The following is a 20,133-nucleotide window of genomic DNA, read 5'->3' on the forward strand; positions in this document are numbered from 1 at the left end:
TAAAATACTGAAACAAGTTGCTAAATACTGCGAGAACTGGACATTACGATTTATTTAAGTAAAATGGTCCAACTGTTAATAATCATTTTCAATTTCAATCAGAATAAACTATAAACCAAACAGAGCAAAAACACGTTTAACTTAGACAAGTTCATCAAACAAATACATGTCTTGTAAATGTATGATTAATAATAAGTCAGTATATTTACAATCATTTTAACCAAGAAAGTAGTTATAGTTATACGCCGCTGTGTATTTATACACTGCACTAGAAAAAGCGTGAAAATTCAGTTGCCTATAAATGCTAATGTCATGTTATTTTTGCTTATATACTTGCATGTGTTTATCAGTGACTTTTACGTTAATACTATATGAAATCTACCGAATTATGATCATCTTATTGTAATAAACAAGGATGGTGATTTCTAACTGAGCCAACAATGTTTTAAATAAGAAAAATGTACACTTTTGTTCATTAAAAAAAACACACACACAATCATCTGCAAACACTGATCCACTTGTTTGGAGTTACAGAGTGACTCACAGGTGATCCGTCTGCTTATGTGCCAACTCCAAAAAGGCGTTTACGTTCCCAGTGACTTTTCTTTTCTGAAGAGCCTTCATGACAGCTTTGGGATCAGGTACTACTTTCATGATGATCTCCTAATGGACCAAATCAGATGCAAATCAAGCAATCAATCTGATGCAAAATTACACTGTTGTCACATGTCATATTACTCAGCACTCCTTTCTTCACCAACACATTAAAAAACCCAGCAGTTCACAAGCAGGCAGCGGGGGTTGTGTAAAAAGTTTTACACTGCAAGATGCAAGTCTATCGAGATGATACTGAACAGGCCGTAATGCAGAAGTTGTCCGTTTTGAAAGAGCTGCAGCAACACTTTGGTTTCTGGTTTGCGACATAAAAAAAGAGAATTGTGACTGGTGTCAGTGGTTTATGTTCATGTTTCCATTTAAAGGAGATGAAAAATGTTTAGCATGTTACACAGTATTACCAATCACATTCCCATGTATGGTCACTTCATTAACTAACATTTCAAACAGACTAAATTCTTCTCCACTTTAATTAATAAATGAGTAAAATGTTGTAAAAATGACTCCAATGTTCCACTCTGAGAGCACAAATGTAACCAGCTTCAGTGGAAACAAGATTCTTTCATAGTTTCATTCTATACTACATAGAGGTTTTTTAACTGTGGCAGATTAGCAGAGATAAAGAATGGAAATAATGTCACACTTACCCGAATATCCCTCGTTGCAATTGTAAGACTTATGTGTGAAGCCTGGCCTCCACTAAAACTTCATTAAAACACAGCAATGATTTATTTCTATATTTATTGTAGAATTGTGTAGATTATGATAACCACTCTTGATGAAATTCAGTATTTTAAATAGTGAGATAATAGCTCTGAACATGCCTAACATGCTGCCTGTAGAGATGCTGGAGTCAATTCCACTGTGTAGAAATAAAATATCTTTACATTTATTGGCCAGTGTGCTCTTCAGCTCATCCTGCCCTTCAAACAGCCCAACTGCCCTTCTTAACCAGCTTTCAGTTATTGAAATGGTAATGAAGTCAAATTTAAACAATATATGGCAACAAGTTTGTTCACACTTGCCCATCACACCCATATGTTGCTCTTCCCCTAACTGTTGCCACAAAGTTTAAAGCACACAAATGTATAGAATGGCTTTGCATGCATTAGAATTTTACCAAACCCTTTTTCCAGCATGACGATGCCCCAGTGCACAACGCAGAGCTCCCTGAAATCATGATGTGTTAAGGTTGATGAAGGTGGAAGAACTCGAGTCTCCTACACAGAGACTCAACCCCACTGAACAATTAATCAACAATTAATCGATTTTCTAATCGCGATTACAATTACAGATGCCACGATTAAGTAATCGTTCAAAGCTGCGATTACAAAACAAATCTACTTACGTTATTCTGCGTGCTTAAGGGGTGTTTATTGCATGTTACGTTGTGAGGGGCGAATAAAGACTTTTAATAGGCCTAATAGTCTATTGGCATGTCCTTATCAACACCCCGATTATCCACTTGTCATGTTAATTTTGCGAATATGTGCACTGAGAAAGAAACATCAGAGCCAACAAGAATCATCAAACATTAGCAAAAAAATAAATGCTGTGTTGTGGAATTATTTTGGATTCACTAGCGATGATGTCGAGCGGCATGCTATAGTGTGTTTCTGCACCATCAAGCAACACCATGAATTAATTCAATCATTTAAAATTCAGCCACAGAGTGCAATGCAACCAGTGTTTTAGAATGAAAAAAGCAACAAGCTATGCAAAAATTGCAGCACACACTCCCATCACGACGACATTGTTTTGTGCTTCTCCGTATCCTACAGGTTCCCCAAGACAAATGGAGACGACTGAAGCCATTGTGCATTTCATTGCAAAAGACATGGCGCAGATTAATACAGTTTCCAGCACGGGGTTTAAAATACTCAAACACACTGGATAAGAGAGATGACTTCCCCTCTCGCAATTACTTGGTCTAGATTCATAAATTATTTTTAGTAGAACTTTATTTATATTGTGCATATTTTTCCTTTTTAATTTTTTTTTATTTAAAGAAACCAAAGCAATGTATAGTTGACATTTCAGTCTTAAGTAATAGTAGTTTTTCAGGAAGAATGTTTTCAGCTTTTTAAAGTTTTTATATAATATATGGCATGCAGTTGCTTCAAACAATGGTAGCTATTCAAAATACCATTTAATGTTAATTGTGATCATCGTAATTAATAATTGCAATTACATTTTCAAGGGAATAATCGACAATTGTGATTTTTGTCATAATCGTGCAGCCCTACACTGAACTCCTCACCTGACATCAGTGTCTGATCTCACTAATGATCTTTTAGCTGATCCCCACAGCCACTCTCCAACAAGTTATGGAAAGCCTACCCAGAAGAATGGAGCGTATTATAACAGCAAAGGGGATTAAATCTCGAATTGAACGTTCAACAAGCACGTGTGTGAGATGGTCAGGTGTCCACAGACTTTTGGCGATGTAGTGCTTTAGGACCATTAAGACAGATAACTCAGAGTTGCAGTAACGGTCAGTAGCGCAATCCTTAACAGTTTTACACAACTTCTATAGCTTGTTACTTCATCATTATAACTGATAGAAAGTTAGCTAGCTAGTTAGCAGCTTAGCTGGTAAACACTACTAAGATTGACCAGCAGATAATAAAGAGATAATAAACAAATAATAAAGAAACACCCAGATATACAGTCAGGTCCATCATTTATTGCACAGTGACTTAATTTTCATTTTGTCCTTGTACACTGCCTCAACGAATTTGAAATGAAGCAATCGAGATGGGATTGAAGTATAGACTTTCACCTTTAATCAAGCGGTTTAATTATGTCAGTTTCTCCAGTTACCTTTGAGGTGTTGTACAGAGGCAAAACTATGACAATTGTGTCACTGTGCAAATCCTTATGGACCCGATTGTAAAGATCAATAACAGACGTGCGCTTATTTTAAAAACCACTGTCCCATTGATCGGCACTGGATCCACTATAACCCAGATAAGTGGTTACTGAAGAAAAATGAATGAATTTGTTCATTTATCTTTGAGGTTGGAAGACCGTGACCAACTGCTACAACCCACAACCCCACATTAACACTCCAAATACCAACATGGGGTTTAATGTGTGTAAAATCTTTGGGACAACTCTCACTATCTGCATGCTGCTGTTCTGGATCTATAATGTTAGACTGAATTGGGAAATTGTGCAGTACAACTGTAGGCTATGTAGCCTAAAGCTCATTTCTCATCAGATGCTGTTCTAAAGCATTTTAACAGATGCTTCTGACTTTCCTCCCTCAGTTACTGCAGTTTCAGTAACTGCATATCTTAATCAGATAATTATGCAAGTTTCATCACAGGGATCCTGCAGTGCAACAATTTATTTATTTGTTGTACTCAATACAGTGGCATAAAAATGAAACCATTAAATAGTTTTTAGAATGTTCCAGTTATTCCTGACTTTATGCAATTTTTAACAATGCTATTATCACACATATATAACGTCTAGATACTATATGTGTGTCTCATGTCAAAACAGGAAACCTTCTATTTAATGATTGGTCAGCAAAATTGACTTCACAACCAAGCTTCTGCTGTGGTTTTTATCTCTGAAGAAGTGTTGTGTGAAGAAGTGAAGTGCTGTACTGACAGCTATCTTTGCAACCCAAGCAAAAAAAAAAAAAAGCGCTTGGTTATTAATGGAAATGAATATGTCCAGATAACATATTAAAAATAGAGTAATGCAGAAGACTACACTGTGGCTTCTGAAGCAAAAGCATGGAAATCTCATGCATAGTAGGTTTTAATTATTAGGAATTAATGCTCTGTACCTGTAACGTGGGCTCATTTTCAGGATAACGTGGCAAAGCAGGAAGATGCAGAACAGCTTGTTCAGTCAGCTGAATAAACTATAGACAGAAATGTGTGGGAGACATGTTACACCAATACAAGTAACTTGTGAGATCCATGATGTAATATGTGCTTCATTGTTATACATGCTAGTGACTTAGGGAAGGAAAGCTAGCTTTTTTTTTTTCAAACTAGCATAAAAAAAAAAAAAAAAACACCTTTCTTGATGATCCAACTTTTGAGAATAGCAAAATTTGCAGCAGCTTTTTATTTCATGACTATGGCTTGATTTCACCAAAGGAGACATCTGCATCCGTTTTAGTGTCAAAACACCGTTTAACAAACGGCCAAATTATAGTTTTAAGCATGTCTGGTATGTGCCGTACCCTTTACAGAGTATTATATACATCTCCTTTATCTGAGGTTTGTGATTAGGGCATGTCACAACACCACCAACTGGGCTAAATTTGCTATTTAATTTATTCTATATTTAAAGTACATCACTAACAGAAGTGCAACAAGACTCATTCAAAAATTCATGAAATTTCAATAAGCTACTCACTGGACTATGCTTCAAAATATTGTTAACTGGAGTCGAATAATGGAAACATCAAGACATCCGCCATATGTCGATAAAATAAATAACTTCCCGCAGATTTTAAACTTAACGCCGACATATATAAAGTTTGACTACAGCTCGTACTGAGAGATATTTGGACAGTTTAAGGAGTTCCATATGGAAACATGAAAAGGCTAGTGTATGTTTTGTTTTTTTAACAAAGAAATTTCCCCCAAAAGCTTATTAAAGACTTCACTCAAACTTTAGCAGTCAGACAATTGACTCTCTCATCTACACTTCAACAAAGCACTGCAATTCAGTACGAGGTGTTTTAATACAATCAGCATTATTCACTAAATGAATACGAATATTATAATATGAATATATTTATTAAATGAATATTTAATAAAAGACGGGAATAACAAAGTGAAGCACAAAATCTGAATCAATAAAATAAAAATAAAATTCTAAAATAATATTTAGATTAAAACTTTCTAACCTAAACCAGGCTACATTACACGTAGTCAGGTGATCTTAGGAGAGGCAACTTTCCAGCAAATGTACTTCAAATTTAGTAAATACTAAGCTTCAAATATGAATAGTAAAAAATAAATAAAATAAATAAAAATGAATGTGATCTGGGTGAATGAAAAAAAAAAGTAGAATATGGAGCATGCAGTAAAAATGCTTTTGTTGTACCTTTGCCTTTAGTACATACCTTTTGTGCATTTAACTCTTCTTCCTCCAGTTTGTCCCTCATGCTCCTGCACTCATGCTCCAAACAGTCCATCTTTCCTTGCAGCTGCTCCAGTTGGCTAACCACCACCTGGCTGCTCTCCTTAAAACAAAAACACACATGACTGATTCAGCAGAGCACTACTGCACGTTACACAGCAATATCACAAGCAAAACTACAATTACAATCGTGTGCAATTAGTCAGCATAGTTTCTAATTCACTGTGAACAGCATGTTGGTATTATATGAAATAAGTTGACCCAATGAGCCAGTGTCTCCTGTAGCCTCAGACTCCTGTTCTTCACTGACTGCCGTGGACCCCAATGTGGTCTTCTGCATCAAGGCTCAAAATGCTGTGTGTTCTTAGATGCTTTTCTGCTCACCACGGCTGCAAACAGTGGTTACTTAGGCTACCAAATTAACCAGTTGCACCATTCTCTGCCAAACACTTTCACCAATATTACCAACAAGGAGTTTCCTCCCACAGAACTGCTTGATCATTTATTTACACACCATTCTGTGTAAACTCTACAGAATGTTGTGTGTGAACATCCCAGGAGATCAGCCATTTCTGATATACTCTAATAACTACACAAAGCCAGTGAGGTCACATATTTCCCACACTGTGATGTTTGATGTGAACATTAACTGAACCTCTGGAACTGTATCTGCACAGCTCATAAGATAATGGCTTGAATAAGCAGGGGAGAACTGGGTTCAATACATGTCAGGTAATAAACGAGGGACAACACACTTATGTGTGGTTACAAGCCGTCTGTCATTTTTAATTCCATTTACACTTGCAGAATTTGGAAGACGCCTTTATCAATGAATATATTAATAACGGTTCATTTGGGAACAGACTAAGGATACCATCAGTCTAAAACTCTGGGCATACCGTATCATTACATTCAACACAAGGCTTGTAATTTGATTCATCTGTGCACACAACTCACTCATTCACATTCAGCTGACTCCATAATAAAGCAGGCTGTTCATTAAAAAAAAGGATTCAATTACCATGAAGTGAAATAAACATTTAACAGTAATCAAGTCTACACTTTAACCGCTAAAGTAATAATTTCCTTTGTTTTTCAAAGAAAAAAAAACACACTGTGAGCTAGTTTACTGGCATAGTCACTCCTGCATTACACAAAAGCAGAAAGCAGAAGATTAAAGATTCTTACTGAGTATGGGAGGAGTTTAACTTCTAAAGAAATTATGAAGCGGACAGACAGACAGATAGACAGACAGACGGACAGAGACAGACAGACAGACAGACAGACAGAGTGATGGATTGAAACATTACAGTACGTCAGTTCTGGAAACGGTGTTGGTAAAAGGCCAGAACCAACACTCCTAACACAGCTCAGCTCTTTAACCACATTTAAATGGAAGCCTAAGGCACATATCAAGGAAATGCTATATTGCAACTCTATTACAGTGAAGTCAACACTATACTATATTGAATTAGAAGTTTGTGTATCGTTATTAATCCTTTTCCCAAAGGAGTACATCAGAGGGACAGCTCATGTTGGATGTTTGGGGGGGACAAAGTTAGGGAGAGGACAGATTAAGATGGTTTGGAGGAGGGAGAGTGAGTATATTGGTAGGAGAATGTTGGACATGGAGCTGCCAGGCAGGAGGCAAAGAGGAAGGCCAAAGAGGAGGTATATGGATGGAATAAATGAGGATATGAAGCTAGTGGGTGCATGTGTTGAGGATGCAGAAGATAGAGAGATGATTCGCTGTGGCGACCCCTGAAGGGAAAAGCCCAAAGAAGAAGAAGATTAATCCTTTTCCCGTTGAACTCTTACAATGATTTTTTTTGCTGCTTATAGACAAACAAATGCTGCATCCCTACAAACAATACTAGTTTGTACTGGTACAAACATTTACCTTAAAGATATAAAGATTTGTCCATTTTTCACCTCTAAATATGTTGCCCACTGGAACTGATCTAAAAGACCACATTAAACTGAGTGCCAAAGGCATCAATTTCAGACATTTAACCTTGCTGTGACCTTGGTATTGTTTGAATCAATTCCATAATCTAATCTGTTCATCTTTTTGGTTACAAAAGCCACAAAAAATCATTCAAGCACTCGTTATTGAGGTTTCGCACCAAAAAGAATTTGGGACAGACGGACAATCCACTCTGTGATTCGGGAGACATTCATTCAGTGTCTGCATTCATTAGTAGAGTTGTTTAAGCCCACAAAAAACATTTTGTGCAAAACTCAGGCACCTCCAAAAAAAAGGCAATTACTGTATCTTAGCTTAGAAACATATGCTCCTTGGGCTTGGCACTGAGAGTTATCTCTTGACCCTGAACCCGGCCCACATCAGTATGGCCGAGTTCACACTGCATGATTTTCAAAGTCATCGGATCACGGTTACTTTCACACTGTACGACTAACCGTGGTAGCATTCAGTCTCTGCTGTGTTAACACTGCACGATGGATCGGTGACAGGAGCTTTCACACTGCATGACTACACAATGGACGAATCGCTGACAAATCTGTCTAAGCATACGTGGGAAATGATAAGGAAATAATGACAAGATCACACATGAGATCGGAGTTCTCGCACAAGACTGAAATGGTACCATGCAAAACGTTTGTGAGCCAAATGGTCTAAATGAACAATTTTGAATTTTAAATGTGCTGCAGCTGATGTGGCTGGTCAAGCAAATATTTCTGCTTTATTTCTGTTTGATGTAATTGTAAAGCTTATTTATTTTGACATAACTATATTTAAGACATTTTTTCTGATAAAAACCGATAAACTCTATTAATCTATAATATTGTGCTACAACTGAAGCCATGCTTGCTGATATTGTGGTCTCCTCCCCAAACTGCCCTCTACCCTGTATCTCGCTCTTTCATTGGCTGTAGGTCACTGAAGAGGTATGTTTCTCTTTTCATACTGTACGACTTTGAGTCACTGACAGGTCCAGATATTTAGCATGCCAAATATTTCACGGGAGTCGGCGACTCATCGGCGACTCGGTCAGATCGAGTTTTCGGTCATTCACACTGCGCAATTGTCACTCACGTGCATGCGCTTTGCCTTCATTTTGCAAAACTAGTCGGCGACTGGAAAGTCATGCAGTGTGAACTCGGCATAAGAGTGCAGAATCTTGTCCCTGGACCACCAGGGAACAGTGTACAGATATATATAACAAATATAACAATAAAAACTTCTTCCTCTTTTACCTCTAATGCCTCAAGTTTCTTTTTGCCCTGGTTAACCTTCTGGTTCTCAGTGTGGAACTGTTGGGACACTTGCATCAAATTTCCATGTTTCTGAGGTGGCACAGGGAGTTGAGAACATTTAGCTAGGAACCTGAAATTAAAATAAATAAATAAATCAGCTCATTTTTTTTAATGACATCAGAGAAAGAAAATGATCATAGATTACTGAGTATGTGTCTTACTGGTCTTTCAAGGAATTAAGGTGCCTCTGGGATTCCTCCTTTTCTTTTGATTTCATTGTAAGAACAGATCTATAAAAGACAAAAGAGATTAATAGACAAAATACTGAAAATGCATAAAACTAATGATTTATTTTTGATAAAGGTTATAAGGTTGCTCACAGAATTGACAAACTCAGCATGTTGTCGAGGATCATGATTGAGGACTTGTCCAATGGTTTCCATTTCTCCTGACCTTTCACCTTTCTCAGCTCTGCAGGTGCTGAATCAAAACAAGAGGAATGTAAGAACAACTGGTTAACAGGACTAGCATATAGCGGTATTTAAATTAGTTAAACACAAGCTGTATTTAGTAGCACTGGAACTTACCTGCATGCTAATACATCACTTTCAATTCTGTAATGTTTACACATTCTGTACTGTTACTCCATGTAACAATCATGCTACCACTTGTACATCACATTCTATTACCTCTTTCTCTTTACTGTATCTAGTCACTCTTTTCTTTTTACTTAGTTCACAGTCTAGTAGGAGTGGTCAGGTTTTCATTTCACTGCAAGTTGTATACTGTATATAATTGTATACTTGACACAAAAATATTGGATCTTGAATTTGTTTGATTTTATTTTAAGACAAATCTTATCAAATTTGGCTTAAATGCTCAAGTCCATAGTCAAGATTGTTTCTGGGTTGGTTTGGGGAAGAGTTCGCACACAAACTAAATGATTTCAAACTGCAGACCGATTGCACAATTCAGCATCCTGTTTTCAGGGAAGTATGGTCTACAATATGAACTATGTTTATATGTAGACATCATTGTACCCAATATCATGTTTCCAGAGAAACAGGATGTTTCGTACAAATGTCCGCCAATCAGCTATGCAAAATGGCCCTGTGGCTGCGTTCACTTCCTGCTGGGTTATATAATTTTTATCTACATAAATTGCTTTCCTCGAAAATTTTTAAAAATTGGAAAGAAAAGGTACAAAATCCATTATTTACACTATATGGCTAAAATTCTGACATCTGACTGTTAAAATGTCAAATGTGGTTCCTACACAATTTTTTAAATGTCCCTGTCCACTGTAGCTTTACAATTTCCCTTCACTGGAATTAAGAGGCTCGAATCTTGTTCCAGCATGACAAAGCAAAGCTCCAAGAAGACATGATGTGTTGATGAAGGTGAAATAACTCAAGTGTCCGGCAAAGACCTGACTGAACCCACCCAACACCTTTGGGATGAACTGGAACACCGACTGAACCCTCACCTGACTTCAGTGTCTGATCTCACTAACGCTCTTGTAGCTGATTGAACAGCCAAGCTTCAACATCTGTAGGAAGATGTCCCAGAAAAATGGAGGCTGGTATAGCAGCAATGGCGTCCATTGCTGGTTCTAATGTTTGCTAGAGTAGTTGTTGAAGATTTCTATACTTTTAGTCCCAGTCATGTTTGTTTGCTGTGAGCCCTGTGCTCAGGTGGAACAGCACCATGGATCACATCATCAAGGGTTCTTTACCCAAGCTGTGTCCTGTGTTTACATGCAAGTTAGTAACGCTATGCCCTTACAAGAACAGTACACATCATATTATCAGTGCAAGTAAATTATCTGACCTTTATCGCACTAGTTTTTGAGTTCTACCCGAATATTAATGAACAGAACTCCTGTTGTTTATAATAACAGGCAACATGAGCAGCTTTGACTAGTTCTCCATACTCACCTTTCTTTCTTGCCTTGTCTTGTGCACTCTCACCATCAGGCAATGGTTTCTAAAGTACAGAAAACCTCCAAGTTACTTTATCTGCACGATAACATATAGTGCAAACTGGAAATGAAGCTTGCCCAGTAGAAGCAGTAATGAATCAGTCTTACTTGCTGTAAGTGTTTCCCAGTCCGCCCTGCGCCTTTAGGACCCCGTGTTGATGCTCTGGATGAACCTCGAGCTGGCTTCATCTTGTGCAATAACAGACTAACAAAGATTTTTATACAGTGTTAATGATGTGTGAAGGGAATATATTTATCTTTACATGTGTATGTGGATTTTATAAGAACGTTCATTATAACAAAATCTAGCTAGCGTGATAGAAGCAAAGTTAGCTAAACATAAGCCTTAATACTAAGCATGCTAACTAACTATCTACCTAACACGGAGTAATTTGCAAGTTTATTATGCATAATAAATGGTTAGTTCTGTGCAATGTAAATATAACTTTATAACCCTTTGAATTTTTTTTTTATTCTACATTAGCTGTTTCTGTTGACATACTCACCGGGTTCGCGGCTAATGTTTCAAAGTTTGTGCGCATGCTCAAAAGAATAACCGTACACTTCCGGAAGCCATGTTTAGAAGGTCACCATGATGGTAAGGTATGTAAAGAAGGTCTAAAAGAAAGAAACAAAAGCAGTAACAGTGGACACATAACATAACAGTTCTATGGAAACAATATTAGTGTCAGAAAGATCTGATTAATTAAATGCATCATTAATTTATTGCTTGATTCATTTTATTTCCATTGTATCTATGAGTCTTGTGTTGAATCTCATCAGAATTTATATTCACACTGGTATTTCCTTTACAACTATGCATGTAAATATTATAAATACATTTAAATATAAAGCATTCATCACAACAACAAATCTGCATGGTTCAGATAAATAAATGAAAACATTAAATATAACAATGATACACAGAACCATAAAGAGAACATACCAGAAATACTTATCAGGTTTTGTGATGATAGCTCAATACTAGTTGTTCATATTTATTAGCTAGCTTTATTATATGTGTTTTTGTTGAAGTATAATAAGATGAAAATGGCCATGTTTTTGATGTAACTCTCAGCAATGATTGAAAATCCAGATTAGCTGATTGATGCACCATGCCAAATTTCAGATCAGTTGGAGTTTGAGTAAATACAGCAAATGTCCATCTCATTAATATTAACTTTAAAGCTAGTTACCATTAAAGAAGATGTAACCCAGCACCCTGACTGCATCACCTTCTGTCACATGAGCAATCAGGTAGAGTGCACGGCTTATCACTCTTGCACAACTAAACCAAGGGGCTGCTGATTTGTACACAGAATACACATTATGAATTGAGTCATATATGCAGTTTGAAGTAGGCAATGGGATTTTGCATATGCAGAATTAAAAAGAGGAACATTTACATTTATAGTGTTTGGCTGATGGCCTTATCCAGAGAAAATTCAAGTCAAGCAGTGGTAGATACTCAGAGGAAGTGTTGTGCAGAGTAAAGTTGAATAACCTTTTAAATCTGGTGTAGTCAGATACAGGAAGCCAGTGAAAGATGTATAGCAATGGGGTAAGGTGTGAACAAGTCTTACAGTTTCATTTCCTTTGGAAAAAACGAATGGTAGGCAGAGGCAGAAAAAGCAGGAGGGAGTTGCCGTAATCCAGTCTCAAAATTGGACTGAACAATCACCTGAGAGGTGTATGTGGAAAGATATGACCAGAGAAGAAACCAGTGTGAGTGAGTCAGTTTAGCTATGTAAGGCTAGATGGATGGATTGTTGTCCAGGTCTACCTCTGCAGTGACAGATAATGAGATCTGGAGTGTTGTTCAGTAATGTACTACAGCTCAGTTTTACTTGGTTTACTTTTTAGCTGAAGTTTTCACTGCCATCCATGTGAGAGCCATGCAGATGAGTTTCATGAAAAACATGAGCTCTATTGCCTTACTGAAGGAGAACAGGTTCAGGGAATATTCTTGAATATACCAGAAGAGAATAGCAAATATACATAAACTATGACCACACTGATGCATATTTTATACCTCAAAATAGTGAGGTGTTAGAAAGTCAAATTTGACTGATGTTTATTTAAACCTGTTAAGAGAACCAGTGAAATCTTGTGAATTTGGAATCAGATATGCTGAGAGAAATGGCCATGTAAGAGGCTGCTTGACAAATTCTTGCAGAAAGAAGGACTAACATTACATAGAGCTCATACAATTGACAGAAACTTTGACTTGGCTCTAACCGTATCCAGAAAATTCTTCACCAGGGCATGAGAAAGGCACTCACATACAATAAATGAAACCAAGACAGAGAAACACAAACACAGATTCATTAGATAAAGATCACAAAGACAATGTCAAACATAGATGTGGATTTGCAAAGTGTCAACCAGATATTACGGAAGTGTACATCGAAAGAAACAAGATATTGAATTGGCATCAAATTCTGAAAGTTTGTGTATCATATTAAAGCCAAAGTCGAAAATGAAATTGTTCCTAAACACACAAAAACACAAACACTGGATTTAAAGCTGTCACAAAGCAGCTTCACAGAATTATATAAGTTCAGGATATAAATTGTAAATTTTGTGAGGAAAAACCCCCTATATGAGGAATAAACTTTAAGAGAAACCAGACTCATCCTCCTTGAGAGGAACCAGGCTCAGAAGGGAACCCATCCTCATTTGGGTGACACTGGACAGTAAATAACTGTAACTAATTAATGTCCTTTCTACAACAGCAATCAAGGGCCCATGAGGAACTATTAGGTCATTTTAGATTCTGAGTTCATTATAGGCACTAATTCCTTGCTGTCACAGATGAAGCCTAGATTGAGAGCTTGATTGTTATAGTCTTGCTTTATTTTTGTTTCTCTAACAGATATAGAAAGAATGCCTCATTGAGGGCATTAGATTTTAAGACTAAGACTTATCTGCAGCACTGCACCCAGTGTCTGTGGCATGTGCCCTAACCAACATAACTGGTGATGCTCTGCACAATGACAATAAAGTTGAATGTATCTTGTGTAATCTGTCTAATGAACAGGTCTGACTGGGCCTGCCGCTGATGCTTTTAATGGTGGTTTGCTCAGACACACAATGCAAAGGTTTTAGGCACGTGTAAAAAAAATGCTATTCAAAAACAGAAGTGTCAATCATTTATTTGTATCAGTTAAGAAAGTGGAAAGTAAATGAAGATAAGAGAAATCCAAATCAAATCAATATTTGGTGTGACCACACTTTTGATGCCTGCAAAATAGCATCAATTCTTCTAGGTACACACAGATCTTCTGTGGTTGTAGGCTGCTTCTTTGTGCTTCTTCAAAATAGGACAAATAGAACAGCATATCTTGAAACACCAGTCTGCTTTGAAATCTTTGCCTGGGACTGATCTTTCACAACCTCACCTAGTAACAGAATGTGACTGTTTAAGTGTCCTACACAGCTGTTTCTGTTTCGGTTAGGGGCTGTGTTTCAACCTACATATGAAATTAATGATCATTAGCTCCTGCTTGGTATAATTAGCTAATTATACACTCAGATCCTACTAAATCCCTGACTTTGTGCAAGTGAACAAAATGTGCAAGTGTAGGAATTGATGCTGGTTTGAAGCCAAAGGGAAGTCACACCACATATGGATTAAATTTAGCTTTTATATTCTTGTAATAAGTAATAATTGTAATTATTATGTAATTAATAATCTTGTAATAATTTTATATTCTTAATAATAAGATATATATTTTTGGAAGCATTTTTACTTTACAGAATTTTTTTCACACTTAAAACATAAACCTAAAATTTTGGCACAGTACTGTACATTTCCCACACACTCCGGTATGATGAGAGCTTTTGATATTGCCATGCACAAGGTACAGTATGTACAAGCAAATGTGTTGCTCACACTGGATCATTCGCGCCAATCAGGAGCAACTGTACCTAATTCTACCTGTGATAGAATTGATTGGAACTGCACTTCTAGCAGTAGGAAGCTTAGACCAGGATGCAGGGCAGGTCTCAACCAGTGTGGTGGTTATTGACTGACACCAGGCATGGTTAGCAGAGTCAACATTGTTGGGTGTATTCAAGGCTCAACTATGCAAGGCACACCCTATATACCAGGGATTCTTTCTGAATTTGGTGCTCTTTTTTCCAAATCTACTTTGCCACACTGCTTAAAATTCTATTGCAGTCCATCATTGACAAGACCTGCTGATGGAACTTTTTACAACCAAATCCTTCTTGTCTGTTTAAATGATCCACCTCATACATTCTTGAAGTCATAGCTCCTTCCTCTCTGGAAAAAGACCCTTACCAAAGCCATGGGGTCCACCTCTCCCCATGGTTTAAGAATATAATGGGTTCACGACACGGAAGAGGGCCTCTGCAACTCTGCATACTGAGATGTTGCAGAGAGGCACTGCTTCTAGATAACACATTACGTAGTCCACTAAAACTAACGCAAAGCAATGTCCTTGTGCAGTTTGCTCTATAGTCTCAAAAGGTCTATATCTGTTGCGTAAATGTGAAAAGGAGACCAAGCTCATGCAAAAGCACTGGCGGTGTTCTATAGGGGTGTGGCCAACCATTTTCCACACACTCCATGCTCTACACAGCTTAGCTCTCACTCCTTTGTCTCTCAACTCTTCCCTCTTTATCTTTGCTGCCACTCACTGAGAATACTCTTTAGCCAAAATTTGGCTCAGTAGTGATCTCAGTGGAGAACCTTAGCTGCTTGTCAAGTCTAACTCTCATTGGGACCAAAATTGATGTTTTTCATTGTCTAGCTGTGACAAACTGTCTGAGCTGTGGATGGGCTCTCTCTGGTGACACTGGGGCACTCTTTTTTGCCACAGGATGTGGTAAGCAAGGAGCCTTTGCTGTTTCACAAAAACCACAGGTCTATTGTCATAGCATGTTTAGAGTGTGTGAACCTATGCATGTGTCTTTTACATCATTAAAGAAACATCTGTGAGCTATAAACAGTACACAAAGATTAACTTCTCCAATGGAGCACTGATCCCAGGTGGATCTAACTTTCCGGAAAGTTCTGTCTTTCTGTGGTATTTAGGGTTTAGTCTGATTATTCTTTTTTTTTTTCTTTAAACAGCACAAACAGCCTTACCTAGAGTTTGTACCAGAAATAGCAGTTTGTACAGTTTTGCTTTGCATAAAAAATTCTCATCATAGACTGGGACAACAACTTGGATTTATCATTCCAAGGAATGAAGCCTCATGCCCATGAAGTTTGTTTTTGTACTAGAATGTGTTTTTCCATTTTACTAAGAGACAATGTCTCTAAAGCCTATTCCGTGGTGGGGGCACAAACAGGCCACAATGATATGGAAGTATTTTTAAGCCTTTTGCCGTCAGAGGCAATAGGACAGTCTAAAGGCATCTCCTGCATATCCTCTGTGCTGGAGAAAAACCTGAAGGGTAATACTTGATTTGGACAACCTATTCTCAAAGAATATTAAAGCAAGAATTGAATTTTACAGTTCTTGCATATCATGAGTTAGCTAACCTTGAATAGAAACTTAGAATGTAATCAGATTTGAATAGATGATACATATTTGCCAAATAATGTGTTCAAAATGAATGGAACCACATACACAAAAAGGACAAGCACTATTTGGATATTTGTAGAAGGCATGCTGGAAAGGGAAGTCCAAAATCCATTAATAAAACATCATAGAGTATGTGGATGTTTTCTGATGCCCCTAATGGAGCATCCTAATGCTTTATTTCTACTTGGAATTTCCTTCACTATAGAATCATTTGCTGCTGTTGAGGTTGGCTGTATGATGATATTCCTGTGGAGTGTCCTCAATGTATACACTGTTTACTGATGACGGCCCTACTTGGATACACTTCCAAATGATTGCACTTACCAAAAAAAAACTTTCAATAGGCTTAGCAATCTCACCGCTGAAACCCGCTGATTCCTGGGCAGGGAACCAATGCAGCCACTGAGGGATTAGCTCTCAATCCTGGTTCCAAGCCTGGATAAAATAGGAGGGTTGCATCAGGAAGGGTATCAGGTGTAAAACCTGTGCCAAAACAAATATGCGGATGGGATGAACCAATGTGGTGACCACGAACAGGGAGCAGCTGAAGGACACCAAAACAACACCACACTCTGAGAAGTGGATGGATTTCACATCTGGTTCTGCTCAAGGTTTTCTGCTGGTCAAAATTATAATGGTTTAATATCTTTAGCTACTAGGTAGTGATAAGATGTATACAATTTTTGGCGTCTAACTAGTCCTACAATGATTGACTCAAAGACACGGATCGTTTTTTAAATCTTTCAGTATTCTCCAGATGTGTGTTATTTAACTTTTGTCTGTTGTGAAATGTCCCATTTACACTCACTGAGTAATCAGTAGCAGGACCCAACAGGCCATAAACTGAATTTAATCCCCAAAAAACTGTAGACATGTCATACATCAAAACCAGTGGTGGGCCGTGCATTTCACACCTAGGCCTTCACTAGTGTCCTTCCTGAATTAATCCACCTCTAAACCATCATTATGACACCACGGCAATAGATACTAATCAACCATTAAATAGCAAAGTAAAAAAGAAATTAGGTGACAGTATTTCACACCTCACAAGGAATAGTCAATTTTATTACAGTCCGCCTTGAAAATGCATTTGTAAGGATGTTTTTGACCAAATTGATTTCTTCTCCTCTGTCAGCCACTTTGAGTTAAAATATGATATAATAAATATAAATATAATATAAAAATAATATATATTTTATTTAGTTTGTGCAGTTCGCTGCCTCTGACTACTCCAATTATCCAATCAAAAGACATGAAATTGCTGGCATAATCGTATGCCTGCTAGATGGCCCCAGTGACGCCAACTCGAAATCTGATTGGTTAAGGTAACAATTTCATGGCAGATTTCTTTCTCCCTGGCAACACATGATGTCAGCCACCAACATGATTGGATAAATACTCTTATCATAAATATACACTACTGGAAGCAGCACAACCAAGAGAAAAGCTATGAAATGTAGAGAATAGACTATTGGGAATAATTTAATACACATTCATGGAAAATATATTAAATATATTAAAATGCAAGTCAGTGATTCAGATCACTGCTGTTTAGGCCAGCAGAGAAGGCCTTGCTGGCCCTGACGGCCCACCACTGAAAAAAACACTCGGCTCAATGAGGAGAATTTATCTCTATCTTACATGTAATGTCTGTAATACATTTGAAGTTTAGCACAAACTCTGGCATTATGGTTGATCAGAGTGGAACAATTCTCTTGTTTCTTAAGATCTCACTGTTTTGGGTCTTTATGAATTTATGTGACTTTAAAACTTTATAATGAATGAAAATTATTAACAGCTAAACAGAACTTAAATGTCCTAATCTCCTAACCCTAATCTCTTACATTCAAAAGCTGTATAAAAATGCATCTTGTGAATCTAGATGTTGGAAAAAATCAGGTTTGCACTGTTAGTCACAATTTATTTATCCATTTTTTTTGGTAAATGCTTTGCAGCCTGTCCTACTACAACAACTTGGTAACAAACGTACCACTGATGTACTTAATTAATAAGAACTTGTAGAAGAGATTGATTTTTTTTAATGTCAGCTTTAAGACACAGCCTTCTTGTATGGATTTTTCAGTTAATGTTTGATAAAATAGTAAGAGAATCCTCACCATATATTCCTTTGTGTTTAATAGGTTACTGGTTCAGTAATACACGCCTTTTGGTTATGTAAGAAAAATAAAACGATGAGGGCGTCAAAGATCTTAATTAAGAAGTTTATTGCAGAGTCGCAGTGACAAAATACATAAAGTACTTTGGGTTCATCGGAGTCAAAAAGAACACAGGACAAATCCTGCTCAAACATTTTATACAGTGTTTCCCGTGTAATTGAAATGAGTTTCACTTTAAATGTAAATTAGTGTAAGAACTTGGTATCCCCCAAATGGCTGGATGATACTGTTGTCTAGCCGGATGTCCTTAAATGGTAATCACGGTCACGTACACCTTGGCTAGGTATTGTTCTAGGTGTTATCACCCAAATTGTCGGGCAATACTAAATGGTAATCACGGTCACGTATACCCTTTGTTCAGTGATGGTCCTTGATGTCTTGCTGCCAATCCCATACTAATAATTGATTGGATTAAGTGTTCTAAATGTAAGGCTGCTTTAAGCCTATGTAAAAAATACCATAAAGATAAACTGATTTGAATGAAATATATTTCTATATGATATGTAAGCCTTTTTGGGAATGAGCTCTTTCAGACATGTACTGTGCAGTGTAATCTGGGTTGAGGCAGTCTGTAGTTTCTTACAGTTACCTTTAACATTTATTACTTACAATAAGACAAACCCTGGCTCTAGAATGGCTGCAATTGCCAATTGCCTAGAACAATACTGGAGATTTCAAAACTATGAAATAACACACATGGACTTAAGTAATCCATATGTAATGACAACAAAAAACAGTCAGTTGTTATTTTAAGACACGAAGGTCAGGTGTTCTGGAATAGTTCTTGCAAGAACAGTATTGTCAAGTGCATTTGCAAAACCCATCAAACACCATGATGAAACTGGCTCACATGAAGACCATCCCAGTAAAGCAAGACCAAAACTTACCTCTGCTGCAGAGAAGTTCATTTAGAGTCACCAGCCTCAGAAATCACCAATTAACAGCACCTCAGATTAGAGCCGTTATGAAGGCTTTACAGAGCATCAGTAGCAGACATATCTCAATATCAACTGTTCAAACGACATTATTGTGTATATCGTCCGCCTTCAGCATTGTTTTACAATGTAGAAAGAAACATCAGGAAAGACCATGGAATTAGGTGGTGTGTCCAAACGTTTGACTGGTAATGTATGTCCACACGTAGCTGGGTATTTTTAAAAACAGAGATTTTTCAACCTCGTTTTTTTTTTTAATTCTGTCCACACGACCTTTGTCCACATGAAAACACAAAACGCCCTGTTAAGTTCTGTCAGGAGCCTAGCCAAAACTTTATTGCTGGTTCCGTTGGTTTAACAACAATGACACGTCGCGTGAAAGCGATGGCCTTGACATGCGAAAATTGCATTGTAGAATGTAGAAGTCCAACCGGGTCTCGTCCAAAACCACCATCGCTGTGTGTGTTGTGGGAGTTTTGTATGTAGCAGCAGTGAGCTTCGCATTACATTCTGGCCCTCATGAACGTAATGTG

General features: G+C 37.4%; 1 protein-coding gene across 1 annotated transcript; it reads right to left on the bottom strand.

Annotated features, from left to right (window-relative positions):
- Positions 1-28: 28 nt before the first annotated feature.
- Positions 29-11,491, bottom strand: cenpq (centromere protein Q). The gene is made up of 9 exons (XM_058380948.1): positions 11,437-11,491; positions 11,039-11,135; positions 10,887-10,935; positions 9,330-9,429; positions 9,171-9,239; positions 8,950-9,079; positions 5,714-5,833; positions 4,418-4,495; positions 29-663 (listed from the first exon to the last, which is right to left on the bottom strand). The coding sequence occupies exons 2-9, from the start codon at positions 11,117-11,119 to the stop codon at positions 541-543; spliced, it is 750 nt and encodes a 249-aa protein (XP_058236931.1). The 5' UTR covers positions 11,120-11,135; positions 11,437-11,491; the 3' UTR covers positions 29-540.
- Positions 11,492-20,133: the final 8,642 nt, after the last annotated feature.

The sequence above is a fragment of the Hemibagrus wyckioides genome, linkage group LG26, assembly GCF_019097595.1.
Source record: "Hemibagrus wyckioides isolate EC202008001 linkage group LG26, SWU_Hwy_1.0, whole genome shotgun sequence".
Lineage (NCBI taxonomy): Eukaryota > Metazoa > Chordata > Actinopteri > Siluriformes > Bagridae > Hemibagrus > Hemibagrus wyckioides.